The following is a 14,793-nucleotide window of genomic DNA, read 5'->3' as shown; positions in this document are numbered from 1 at the left end:
TCAATTCTCTAAGAGAAATATCTTTCCCAAATAGTCCTGACCATAATACCCGTAAATGGCTAAACATCATCATGAAAAAGGGTCGAAGGGGTAAACGGGGTGTTAGGTTGTTAGGTGCTTAATGAGTCAACATCGTCCAAAAAAGAATAATCATATAATAAGAATCAATAAAAAAAATGGTGCTAAAAAAGAGGGGACATCTAGCTGTCACACTTGCCAAAAACGACAAAAGTTAGTCACAGAATAGTTGGGATCATCTGTCTTCACCTGTCATGTCTACAACTGCTCAGTAGCCTTTGAAGAGGCATGTTGGACCACCCGACATGTTGGACCACCCGGCATAGCTCAACATGTGTTTGTGTGGGTAATATGTGAAATAATAAAATAACTTGTTCTCCAAGCATGCACTCAAGGCTCCAACAGTCATAAAAAGCCAAAGGACCGGAATTTTCTTTGGTTAGAGATAGAAAAGGCCACAAATAATAAGTAAGGGAGTATGACAACTAGGGACCCCAGGGTACTCCATAAAAAGACGCCCAATTTCTATTTTTCGTATTCAGCATAAAATACACACATAACAAGGGTTGAGGCTTTCTTCAACCTCCAGTCACTATTATTAAGGACTGCAAGCTCTTAACAACCGAAAAATAGAATCAAAACTGACTTGAGCATCAGAGTGTGGTTATCAGTCACCACTGGCTCCCTCTTTAACCTCTTTTCTCCATTTTGCAGGATAAACAAAACCTTCAAGCCAATCCTCTCCAAATCTAAGCCTCCACAGCACACTTACTTCCTCCATTCATTCTCATGCTTCATCTAAGGTCATATCAAGTAACACACCTCAACTTCGCAAGGCACCTTGTCACCTTGATAAAAAATTATTATGTTTAGCTAGGTTTCTGTTTTCTTTTTCCTTCATCCCAAAATCTAGTTTGTGTGTGTGTGTGTGTGTTGTGTGTATTTTTAGTTCAATTAATATTAAAAAAATATAAAATGTTTGATACAAAATCACAATTAATTTAAAATATAGCGGGTATTCACAAAATTCTAACTAAAATATGGCTTTGCGTAACAATACTAACAACCAAAAGGACCTAAGCACGCAATATTCAGAATAAAAATCTGTTAAGGTTGAGGCCAACAGAAATGGTTAAAAACTCTGCATTCATGGGTCAAAGTGAAAGAGTTTTTGGATCAATCAATGTTATTGACGGTCAACTGTTAAACATTAATATATTCTTGTACCAACTAACGATTGAGGGTAAAGTAATATTATTTAAACTATTAGGTTGATTACTTGGGATTTTTCTTAATATTGTTTGCTCACCTTTTGATTGAAAAATTAAATTGAGTAGTTTCTTGTGACATGATTAGGTTGTTGAAACTATTTTTTGGGGTCATTGTATTAGTTTGCTAACGAATTTCTTTTGACCAAGTAATTCTTACCTTACTGTGGGTATTGATGATGCGAGAACTAAACTTAAGCTGGCATTTGATATTGGAATCCATGATACCATTGGTATGAATTTTTTATTATTAGCTTCTACTGTAATTCTCTTTTAGGTTGCAATGAGTGTTAATGATATTGTTACTTTTGAGGCAAAGCCATTAATTTTCCTAAATTACTTTGCGACAAGCCACCCAAATGTTGATCTTTCTAAAAAGGTACATGTGATAGTCAATTGCTGGGGATGTATGAACGGTGTCAATTTTTTTTGCATTAGCAACCTTGTGTTGATTATCTATATTTCTTCTTCAATTTATAAAAGGTATTGCTAACAGTTGCCAACAATTTAACTGTGATCTTCGGGAAAAGATGTGTGTATTTTTTTTTTTAGTATCCATTCAATTAGTTACATTTGTTATTAAGTGTTTAGTTACTACTTCTTTATAGGAATGTCATTTTAGTACTGAATTTAAAGATAGAGAAAATCTAATTTTAGAATCTGCTTATCTAGAAATGACAAGTTCATTTGGTCTTGCAATGTTCAGCCTACCACAAATGTTTGCTCCAACTTTAAAGCACTGTTCTAATTATAGGAAGTAAGAGATCATAAGAGTCCAACAAACTCATATTTCTCATCAATTGTCCATGTTGTTGTCTGATAGCCAAAGAACATATCCATTCAATATGTAATGTTTTTAGAATTTTAACATTTACAATCGTTATGGAATGTTAGCATTATGGGATATTAGTTTATTTGTTTCTCTTATAATTAAATTTACTATTGTTTTTGTAACTCGTTTAATTAATTTTGTTGGAAATGTTGTGCCTTTCCAACTGCAGAGATGCCAAATTTTTATACAGCGGGTAAGTATGATCGCAGTGGTTTTACGGTTGGCATTGTTAAAAAAGATTCATTTATTGATAGAAAACCATTGTGCCTAGAGATGTACTCATTGGCCTACCATCTAGTGGAGTCCATTCAATGGCTTCTGTCTTGCAAGAAGGTCATAATTACTATTTAATGTTGAAATTTGCCTAAAGACTTGATTGATAATATAAAGTATATTTGCTGCAGTAGCTTTCTTCCAAACGAAGATTGACTTATACTAAAATCCCAAGATTTGAGCTTGTGTCTCTTAATAGGGTTTTGGCCCAAAGTAGCTTTTCTCTGAAGGACCAACTCCCTAGTGAAAACACTACACTAGATGAAGCTTTGATGGGGCTAATTATTATATTTGTCGTGCAGGTCTTTTCATTAACCTCTACTTAACTTTGATGGTTGCACATTGCCATCCTAACTAATGCTAGAACATAAATATTTGGTCAGAAAGGTGCTGGACATAATTAGTAAGGGATGAGTAAAAGGAATAACGCACATCACTCATGGCGATTTCACAGACAATATATCACAAGTGTTCCTGAAAGGCCTGGGTGATGTCATCTATAGGTGAAAAGCAATTTTCTAGCTGTATTCAAATGATGGGAAATCTTTGCAAAATCATTAAACATAGTTATATAATATAGATCCACCAAAGTATACTAATAAATCTCTCTAGCAGGATGTGACAATTGAAGACAAACATGATGCATGAAGTTTCTTCTTAGGATTTATTAATCTGCCTATCACATGACAATATCGCACATGGATGCAAAAGGTCAATTAGATATAATATATTCGTATGTAATTCAAAATCCATTGACATTTAAGCAACCAAACATTAACATTTCAATATAGTCACAAAATCTATTGCAGTTGAAAAGATTGAAAATAATCCTGCAATATTTTTATACCAAATCACAACAACAAAGATAAATGAAATAATTTAAAAGCAATATACAATTTAGCTAGAGCTCGCTCCTTCACCACTCACAACCTCACCAATGCGATAGGTTGTGTACGCTCCATGTCCTCCCTCAACTATTTTGCCAGAGGCTTCCTTGCTCACAATGAGGAACATCCCAATATCTATGTTAAAAGTTTGCCTCATCTCACCATCTTCTATTCTCACATGTCTTTCAACTCATTATGTGATGTGAACAATTTTCTCTCTTTTTATTTTTTATTTTTGGGGATGAAATATACATTAGTCAATAATAAATTCATTATTATGATTTCTACTTGTATTTATTAGACATATATGTACAATTATGCAATAGAATCATGACATGTATATGTGAAAGATATTTTTTTTCGAGCCATCTTAATCTTAATAAAAACCGCTAATGATAATGAAATTGCATAGAATAACATTGTTGTTAATAAATATGATTTAAGTAGATAGTATAGTACAACTAATATTTTTAACAAATCTAAAAGTAAGAAAAAGTACGACATCCCCTCGTATTTAAGGAAATAAAATCTAGTTGGAAAGAGGTCACTTTTTCTTTCTTTCTTTTTTATTTATTTATTTACTTTTTGGCTGTTAAAATTGTTCTTGTTAACTGTTTGAGATCTATTTCATTGATGCTTGATGAAGCTTCTAGATAAAAAATGGATTTATTAAGCTATGGCCTATGGGTTGATTTCTTTTGAGTTGCTTTATTAATATATGTGGATTTGTACATGTTTTATCATAACATCTATGTGGGTCATGTATCCAATTAGTACCTGATAGATTTGTGTGAAGTATTGAAAAGTTAACATAAAGCTAAGGAAACAATAGATACTTTGGAACTTAGCCATTGCAACTTCATGAATATGTGTGTTTGTTTAGTTATGCTTTTAAGTGTCTAATATACTTTTGTTGTTGATCTATGGATCAAAAGGGTTGTTTTCTTTTGTCATTTTGACAGGCTAATTAAGCCCTCTTATTCATGGTAGGGATTGGGTTTTCCGACTACCATTTTTCACTCTGGCTACTGTCCTCTTAGTGGGTGTGGGGGTGGGGGGGGGGGAGGGGGGGGGGAGGAAATAATTTTACTTTATGTTTTAAGAAGATCAAGGTTATCTCGTGTTTGGAGATTGTGCCATGTTTCTATGGGTTTGTCGCTCTATTATGGCTAAGGTCGTCTTTTGCTAAGTACCAGAATATAGATCTTAGCTTGTCTCTTGGGTCTTTATTTGGTCATACATAGTTTTTCCGATTTTTTTTTTCTTTTTACAACAAAAAGGAAGATTTTGCGTTGATGTATCTCTGGTCAATATTGCTACAATGGTGAGATTTTCGTGCTTCAGTACTCAAGACTTACTCCCAGAGACCAAAGGTAAGTGGAAGAATCAATTCATTTTCCTGAAATTGGATTTAGTCTTTCTAGGGTTTTTATTTCTTTTATTTTTTTTCATTTGTATGTCTAATTCCTGAGTATTGCCTTCTCCCTCAGAAAACAGTTCAATCATCGGTTGAAGAAATGTGGAAAAGTTTGCAAGACTCGCAGCAATTCAGGCAATGAAAGATTCACCTAATTCTATGAATGCAAAAACAATTCTATTGAGTGCACGTGGACACACTAAAATCAATGATGATGTTGATGCTGAAATCTGCTCGTCCTTAGACCGACCAGATTCTTTCACCAACGTTTACGTTATTGACTGTTGCTCGAACCACTCAGGCTGGAATCACCTTCTTTTCCCTCGCTAGACCTGCGTTCACCAAAAACGGATCAGAGACGCCGGTGATTTTGCCGGCGTAAACCCTCCGATGCCTAAGTTAGCACAAGGTGTTTACGGGAAAACAGTGTAATATGATTTCAGGAAATTTGTAAGGAAATGGCCTGGTTGCAATTTGGCAGCGTTTCCCCTCTCTCTCTCTTTTTCCGTCCCCATCTTCTTCGATGTCTTTCTTTTTTATAGCCGCCCTTTGTCCCACGTTTTCCGTTTGCCCCTGATTCCTCCTTTTTCGGGTGGTGGTAGCCCCTCATGGGACTCTAACTGTTAGATTGTGGGCAAACGTGGATCTCGCGTGTCCTTCAACCGTTCTGGGAGAAACGCAACTACCGCGGTTTTGTGGGATCGTGTTCCCGCTTTCCTGGGGATGAGTATTGGCTCGGCATATATTTCTGGTCGGTATGTTTCCCTGGTTGTTCTCTCCTCTGATCGGCTCATGCTTGCCCACATGCTCTGCTCGTATATAAGAGATGAAGCAATCCGTTCTGGGATGGAACTAGTTGCATGGCCGACCTGGTGTTCTTCATGCACTCAACAGATGATGCCAAGCATCTTGCAAGTTCTTCCTCAATTGAACGTGTTTGGAAATCAGACGAAATAAAGGGCATAATCAATTCTGAAAAATGGCATGGGGATCCGTAAGTTAGGACAGCTGAAAAAAAGCCTATCTCTTGGAAGTTGACTATGCTGGGAGGGGGAGTATCTTGGTGAAAATGATACAGGAGGAGACTGAGGGGTTCTCTTCTGATTCCCAATGACCAAAATGGTCAAACAGTACAAAATGGCTCCGGTTGTCAGCCCACCCAGTATCAAAAAGCTCCACTCTCAATATTATTTCATATTAATAATGAATCTATATTCTCAATCGGAGATTCTCGTAATTCAAAAAGGAAGGCCACAACCAATATCTGGTCTTGTTGACTCTGCTGATAATTGTACTGACCTTATGCCTCATACCCTTCCTTTGATCGCAAAATCATGTTCTTTGCCTAACATCAAAGATTTTTTGTGCCCTTCCAAAGAATGCTCTACTCTTAAACATTTTGCTCCTCATTTCAGATCTTCTGATTATCTACAGATTTTAGGCATGTCACATGTGGCAAAAAGATACTTCAGTTCAGAACATTGACGCACAGGTTATGCAAAAGCAAGAAAGATATGCTGATCTGTGTAAAATGGAGGAAACAGATTTGCGAACTCTGTGGCTGACTATTGCTATGATTCTTATAATTATTCTGCTTTAGCAAAAGATTGGGTAATGCCAGATGAGAACTCTGAAAAATACCTTCAAGGAGAATCCGCGGATGGCCAGTGGGATAAATTGCCGGGCAAGCATTTTACGATTAAGCGCATTCAAGAGTGGGTTAATGATCTTTAGCATTGCAGCCAATTGGAAGAATCAAATGAAACATCTGTTTCTAATGATCAGGTGAAGAGAGATTTTGAGGGCTTGAATGGTCCAACTGCTATTAAAGTGGATGGTAAGGTAACTACTGGCGTGGAAGCTGTAAAAATATATATATATATATCTTTTTTGAGTGCCTCCGCCACAACAGTTCAGCAGTCAAATCTTAGATCGGTTGCCATCCGATTTTTTTAGTGCATTTGTCAGCCTCAGGGTCTCAATCAATCAGGAAATGCCATATGTATGCACGTCCATTGGCAGCTCTATCCTTGTGCATTTATTATCTATTACATGCAAAAATAGTGTACTCCAGATCCAAGGAAGTATCGCTTTTGTTGAACATTTTATCTGTCCTTTTACTCCTTGTAGTGAGGATCACCGCTGGTGCCCTTCCTCGAGGACTTCATATACTGAATCTGTTAAAAAACAATATTTCCGCAATTGAGGGCTTGCGCGAGAACTTACCCGCAATGTTCTATGTTGATTCTTTCATTCTTTGATTCATAAAAAATACTCAGAGCACCTTGCAATTTACATGTACCAAGGTCCATGCGCATGCAATTGTAGCTTTTTCAGTTAACAGAACGTTGCATTTTCTTGGAATGGGTTTATTTTTATCATGCTAACTTGCTAAGCTGATTCTTGGTTTAGTGGAAAATGTTTTTATTGGATAAGTTGTCTGTGATAGGTTCGTTTGTTTTTCACTTCTCATTTTCTTTAAATAAGTAAAAATATAGTTAATTAATTAATTATAGGAGTGGCAATCTGAGTTAGGATTCGTTTATTCAATTTGATTCGCTAATTTAACGAATTGAATTCATGTTTGAGGATATTTATTTATTTCTTAGTTTAGGATTCGCTTAATAAATAGGTTATAATCGAATCAAATATGATTAATTCATTTACTTTTTCGTTTAATTAAATTACTTATTTATCCTTAAATATGTATGAAAATTTTATAGTTTGAAGGCTAATATATTAATTATAAATGATAATAAGTTGTATTTTATAAGATGTTAAATTTTTGGTCTTTTTATATTTTATTTTGCTTAATTTTTATTTATTAATTATATTTTTGTAAACAAATTCATATTTAATTCGATTCGTTATGGATTCATTATAAGATATATGAATAGTAAATGAATTAAGATTCGATTCAATTCGATTTATTTATTGATTCTACTAAATTAATTAAACAAATCGAATTGAATATTCATTTAATAAAAAAGAGAATCTGAATCTTGAGATTTCAACTTGTTTAATAAACAAATTGAATCTAAATCCGTAGAATTTTGACCTAATTCATTTACTATTCGATTCAAATTCGATTAATTTATTCATTTTACTGCCCCTAAATTTAATTCCACCAAAAATTACTGAACAATAATAACCATGGAACACGAACTCAATGTACTAATAATTTAAAACACTACATAATTATACACTATTTTTCATCCTAAAAAATACGCCATGTTTATATTGGTGTCCTTTGACTGTGAGTATATATTGAGACTTCATTTACCTCCTAAATATATAATTAGATATGATTATATATCTTTTCCAATGTGTAGAAGGAATAAATATCCTCTTTAATATTGGGAGAGTCTTTGAAGAGTAAATGATAAATACTTTTTCTTTAAAATAATATTCTTTCAGATAATTATCTTTGAAAAAATGACTTCTAAAATGATAAATACTTACGTCATTCAATCTCTTTGAAAAAGCCAACCGGTGCGGGTGCAGGGTGCTGACTGAAACGACGCCGTAGGATCCAAAGATGTGCTACTGCTACCCAGTAGCGCCACGGGTCCACAACAACTTGAAGCATTTCAGCTTTCCACTACCCAGGAGCCACGGGTAACGGGTTCACTCATCCATAAAGGCTGAAAAATATTTGAAATTTCAAAAATACAGCCGTTTTAATTCTCCCTCTCAATTGAGAAACCGCCACCGCTGATCTCATGCACAAAAATGGAGAAAGGCCTGATCTCGGTGGATCGATGGACAGAAGGAAGTCAGGTTTACTTTTTAACTCACCTACACTTGGACCACACCCAAGGCCTGAGCTCGGCGTGGGCGAGGGGCCCACTCTTCTGCTCGCGACTCACCGCCAAGCTCTTCCCCCTCAAGTTCCCCGGCTTGGACCTCTCGTTGATTCGCGTCCTCGATATCGGTTCGTGGCATTCGATCTTCGTGGTCTCGCCGTCTTCCGGAGAGAAGACGTTTGTCGAAGTTAGCGCAATTGACGCTCACCATTGTCCCGGTAAGTCCCGATTAAGCTGACAGTAAAGATAACGGCGTTGATAACGGACTGCATTACTTTCGAGAAGTCGATACATACACACACAACACACACGGTCGCACGCACACACGATAATAAACGCGTTTAAATCATCTAATAAAATTGTATAGCGAGAAATAATTTAATTACAAAAAGGTTGCTCGACATATATTGAAAAATAAACAAGAAATTGAACAAAGTCATAAATTTATTGACATCCGAATTCTGAATATATGGTGTGTGTCTTCAGTGGGGAATGTTATCTTTTGCATACGGTTATTTTTATTGATATTTAATACCTCAATTTTATGTTCAATTGGAAGGAATTCTAGGCAGTTCAGTTTTCTACTTACGGTATTATCACGATCGTTGTTATTGAGAAAATTGTGGCAATTTTTTTGATTGATCATGATGATTTTCGTACGTGGCAGGCTCGGTGATGCCGTTATTTCGCGAAGCATTTGGATGCCTGCTCTATACTGGTGATTTTCGCTGGGAAGCAAGTAATGAGAGGGCCGAGATAGGAAGGAACACGCTCGTCAAAGCTTTAAAAGATGATGTAGTCGACATTCTTTATTTAGATAACACATATTGCAATCCATCATATGCTTTTCCTTCACGAGAAGTTGCAGCTCAGCAGGTACACTTTTTAAATTTCTCTCCTGCGTTATCTTTTCCTTTCTAGTTTGACAACTTTCAGTTTCACTCCAGAATTATCTACTGAATTAAAGATTAAAATGGTAGATGAAAGAAATAGTCCAGGTACTGATTTGTAGTGTTAGTTATCTGCCTGAAAACAGGTTGTTGACATAATTGCCTCCCATCCAGATCATGACGTCATCATTGGGATTGACTCACTTGGAAAAGAAGAACTTTTATTTCACATATCGCATAAGCTCAATATAAAGGTTTGCTCACCCTTTTTATATCGGAAAACCTTTTCTTACATAACGATCGTCACGATGGTCTCTCCAAGGGGGATGAAATCAATAGCATATATACAGCAAATTGACATGTTATCTAATTTTTGGATCACTTGTAGATGATTTAGAAGGATTTTGATAGTTTTTATTCTTCTAACATCTAAAATATGTTTTACTTTTTAGAAACTGGGCGGGTTAGATTGTCATTTGGTGGATTTAATTGTGGCCAAATTCATACATCTAATGTATTGTCACTCATGTATTATTGGATGCATCCAATTGTATGTTCTTCCTCCTACATGTGCCATGAGAACTTAAAACTGTCCTCTTCATCTCTTGCAAAATGTTGTTTAGTCACAAGCAAGTGGAATAAAAATTTTTGCATTTATTTCCAAAGCAGATATTTACTCTGTATTTCTTGTTTCACATTTTTTTTATAGATTTGGGTGTGGCCAGAACGCCTGCAAACCATGCATCTGCTTGGCTTCCATGACATATTCACAACCAAAACTTCTCTTACTAGAGTGCGAGCTGTTCCACGGTATAGTTTTAGCGTTGATACTTTAGAGAGTTTAAATACAATGCACCCAACCATTGGAATTATGCCATCTGGTCTTCCTTGGGTGGTTCAGCCTCTTAAAGGAGGTGGCAGTCTTCCTGGTTCTCTTTTTTCTTCTTACCAGAGCAAATGGAGAGCAACGAGTGGGACTCAGACTGAGAAACTGAAGGAAGCTTTAGGATCAGTGGACAGGTTTCATAAGTGCATATATTCAGTTCCATATTCTGATCACTCCTGCTTTACAGAGATAGAGAAATTTTTAAACCTTGTCCAGCCATCGAATATCAGAGGCATCGTGTCTTCATCATCTTGTTATGTTGACCCTCTTTACTACTTTGGCCACCTTTGCAGAGCAAATCAACCACCACTGAGGTATAACCAGGAAAAGAGAGTGCAGCACAAAACAGTTGTAGCCGCCCAAATAAAATTCAATGTTGAAAGTGGTAGATCCACTAAGGTAGATAGGAAACGTAGGACTGCAGAAGTAGGTATTTTAGGAGTTCACATGAGTAAGGTGGATGCCCTTAGGCGGGCCCGACGAGGTGCGAAGCTTGCCGAAGTGAGAGTTCTGATTGCTTAGTGTCAAATATCAATATCAGGTAAGCTTGAAATTCTTGCAAGTAATGTTACCTGTATAGGTTTGAATTCAGAGTGTATCGTATGGTTGCAGAATACATATGATGGTATAGGGTGTAAGGAATATAATCCTTTTTTCTATTTACTTATCTTGGATGTCTAAAGCAACGGCCTGTTAGTGCTCATTAAAGAAAATGGTTGTGTGAAAGCACTTCGTCTGGATCAGTCATTTGATTGTTTACACGGGATAGTTATAGTGTCTTTTTAGTTTAGATTATTATAGTTGTTTTCAAACTTGTGGTGTTTAAACACATTATAGTTTGACAATCATGGTCTTTACTTGATTTGCAATAAGGTAAAGAAGTCAAATGGGTAATTATTTTCTGTGAGAGTGAATTGCGGCAAACGTGAGCAATTTTTGCATCATTGTGCATTTTGTTGTAGAATGAGGAGTCAACTTTCCTGACCATCTAGATGAGCCTTTAGTTGAATCTCTCCATGGCCATAAGTGGGCGGCATAGACCAAATCCTGCAACTAGTCATGGTCTAATATGCAGACCACTCTGACTATGGCCAAGACACTAGAAAATGGTGAACGTTGACTAAGTTTTGAAAGTTATCAAATTTAATAAAACAAATCAAATTTATAAAGTTTTGAAAGTTATCAAAATTTAATAAAAAAAATCAAATTTATAATTAAACTCCTCTTTAGCTATTTTGAAGATTAATATCATATTTCAGATTTTCTAATCATGTTTTTTATTTTGAAGATTTCAGTTTTGACAATTTGACTAAATAAATATGCGGGTTAAAAATTTCATGATCTAAAAAAATGTAACGAGAACTAATAAAATTTATTATTTTATTGCGTGTTATATCATTTGAAATGTTTATTTAATATAAATGGTATGTCCGGCCTTGTGGTGGGTGCAATTTGAGATGGTAAAAATTTTTTATTTTGAAGACAACAGGTGAATCCGATTTACATGGTAGTGTAAAAAGGTGAGTACTATTTTAAATGTTTAGTATTAATATTAAATTAAGAAGCCATAAAGAAGTTAACCAGCCTAGAAGCCGTAAAGAAGTCAAGCGGCCTAGAAGCCATAAAGATGTCAAGCAGCCAAGAAGCCATAAAGAAACCGAAGATCATAAACTAAAGAAAAGATAAAACAGAGAGTAATAGCAGCAGCAAAAAACAGAGAACAGCAGCTTAGAAGCCGTAAAAAAATCAAGCGGCCTAGAAGCCATAAAGAAGTCAAGCAGGTAGGAAGCCATAAAAAAACCGAAGATCATAAGCTAAAGAAAAGATAAAACAAAGAGTAATAGCAGCAACAAAAAATAGAGAACAACAGCTTATAAATAAATAAATAAATATATATATATATATATATATATATATATATATATATATGATACATATTCCTTTTTCAGTACGGATATCCTCTTTTTTTTTCATGCAAACATGTGTTTAGATCGTATGATTTAATAGTAAGATTTTAATGCTATTAAACTATATGATTTTATAGTACATTCAAAAATAAATCTATGAAGCCGCACGACTTAACAACATATTCGCATTAAAAAGAAAAAGAGGGAATTCTGTGCTTGAGAATGATTATGTGTGTGTGTAAATGTTCTAATCTAAAATTTTTAATTTGTTAAAGTTTGGAAAAATTATTAAATTATGGTTTAATAATGTAATGACTGTGAAAGTTATTAAATCACACGATTTAATAATATAATGTCATTTTACTTAGGGGTGGGCATTTTACCCGATCCGACCCGACCCGATCCGACCCGACCCGATAAATTTCGGGTTCGGGTCGGGATCGAAACCCGATCGGTTTGAAATTTACAAACCCGATTGGGTTGTGATCGGTTCGGATCAAACCCGACCCGATCCGAATACCCGATCGGGTTCTTAAAAAAAAAAAAAAAAAAACGTACTGACCCGAATTGACCTGATTTCAACCGACCCGAACTGACCCGAATTGACCCGAACTGACCCTATTTCAACCGACCCGAATTGACCCGAATTGACCCAAATTGACCCGAACTCAATTCTACCCATTTTAAATCCAACCCGATCCAATCCGAACATAACCCGAATTAATGACCCGACCCGAACTATGTTCGGGTCGGTTCGGGTCGGGTCATTAATTCGGGTTATGTTCGGATTGTTCCTTGTCTAACCCGAACAACCCGAAACCCGATCGGGTTGACCCGAACCCGACCCGAACCCGATTTTGCCCACCCCTAATTTTACTATTAAATCATGTGATTCAATAATTTTTCTAGACTTTAATAAAGTTCACTATCTTGAATTAGATTAGCACTATATATATATATATATATATATATATATATAGGGGGAGAGAGAGGGGACGAGGGGTATATGTAACAAACAAATTTAAAGCACAACTATAGTAAAAATTTGTTAACCTTTAGATTAGAACAAAATAAATGGCTGAGATTTAATGACGTTAAAATAGAGCATTAATTTTATGATTTTTTTTCTCTTTCCTCTCCATAGTGAATTTATTCTCTATTTTCTTCATTCTTCTTTTTTTCTCCCCTCTCATTGCCACCTCTTCAACCTTTTAGGTTTCACCCAAAAAAAATTAATTCCAAAGGTAAAACAAACTGCACATCTAAATTGAAAAATATTTCGGGCATATATTACAAAAACAAAACGCTACTAAAGACAAATTGAAAAATATAACTGAATTTATGTTTTTTCTTTCTTTTAATTCGTTTCACTGGATCTTAATTTGTTTTGTGCAAGTGAAAAGCTTTTCAATTTGAGCGTAATAAAAACCGAAAAATTTTGAGGAGAAGGATAGAGAGGAAAAAATAGATAAGAATTGGAGTTTAAATCTATATCTATCTATATCTATATCTATATATCTATATAAAGCTAGGACTTGAGGAGGTGATGTGGTATCACCATTTCTCATCTTTATATATTCTTTATTATCTAATAAATAGATAAATTTTCTTTTAGATTTGGCTTTTCATCTTCTCATAATTAATTTAATTGTTATTACAAAATAACAATTATGTAAATATTTTAATTAGGCATATTCTTTGTAATGAACATTCAAGGGAGATTGTTATGAATTTATTAAAATATATAGATGTTCATAACATATATCTCTTAGTCTCCCCACTATCTCCCATTAGCAACCTTTAGCTTCCTTATAACTCCCACTATCTCACAAGGAATTATGATCCATAATTTTTCATTAATTTCATAGAGTGATTATGTAATTATAAAAGGAGAGCTCATCTTTTTGTTTTGTACACACACAATTGGAATGAATAAAATCACTCTATAATATATTCTCTCATTTTATTCTTTATTTTGCGTTGCTTCTTTATTTGTATTGCTGGCTAATAGCTTTTTTTGTTTTTTATAAGGCTGCCTTATCTTAAAAAAAAATCAATTCATATTTTTTATCAGTTTCATCAAGTGTAAAGGAAGAAAAAAAGATAATACTAAATTTTTTTTTAAGCCGCGTGAAGCGCGGTTCTATTTTCTAGTATATATATAAAGCTGTGACTTGAGAATGTGATGTGGCATCACCATTTCTCATCTTTGTATATTCTCTATTATCTAATAAATAGATAAATTTTCTTTTAGATTTGGCTTTTCATCTTCTCATAATTAATTTGATTGTTATTATATAATAACAATTATGTAAAGATTTTAATGAGCCATATTCTTTGTAATAAACATCAAAGGGGGAGTGTTATGAATTTATTAAAATAAATTTAGATGTTCATAACATATATCTCTTAGTCTCCCCACTATCTCTCATTAGTAACATTTAGCTTCCCTATAACTCCCACTATCTCACAAGGAATTATGATCCATAATTTTTCATTAATTTCATGGAGTGATTATGTAATTATAAAAGGAGAGCTCATCTTTTTGTTTTGTACACACACAATTGGAATGAATAAAATCACTCTATAATATATTCTCTCATTTTATT

General features: G+C 34.6%; 1 protein-coding gene and 1 pseudogene across 1 annotated transcript; both read left to right on the top strand.

Moving 5' to 3' along the window:
* Positions 1–1,146: 1,146 nt before the first annotated feature.
* LOC112100951 lies at positions 1,147–2,898 on the top strand (annotated as a pseudogene).
* A 5,315-nt stretch (positions 2,899–8,213) lies between these two features.
* LOC18053197 (5' exonuclease Apollo) lies at positions 8,214–11,036 on the top strand. Its single transcript, XM_024191331.1, has 4 exons — positions 8,214–8,719; positions 9,169–9,377; positions 9,538–9,645; positions 10,101–11,036. The coding sequence occupies exons 1-4, from the start codon at positions 8,428–8,430 to the stop codon at positions 10,797–10,799; spliced, it is 1,308 nt and encodes a 435-aa protein (XP_024047099.1). The 5' UTR covers positions 8,214–8,427; the 3' UTR covers positions 10,800–11,036.
* The last annotated feature ends 3,757 nt before the right edge of the window (positions 11,037–14,793 follow it).

Source organism: Citrus clementina, unplaced genomic scaffold (assembly GCF_000493195.1).
Source record: "Citrus clementina cultivar Clemenules unplaced genomic scaffold, Citrus_clementina_v1.0 scaffold_2, whole genome shotgun sequence".
Classification (NCBI taxonomy): domain Eukaryota; kingdom Viridiplantae; phylum Streptophyta; class Magnoliopsida; order Sapindales; family Rutaceae; genus Citrus; species Citrus x clementina.
The sequence above is the reverse complement of the archived record's forward strand: the minus strand, read 5'-3'. Positions and strand labels throughout refer to the sequence as shown.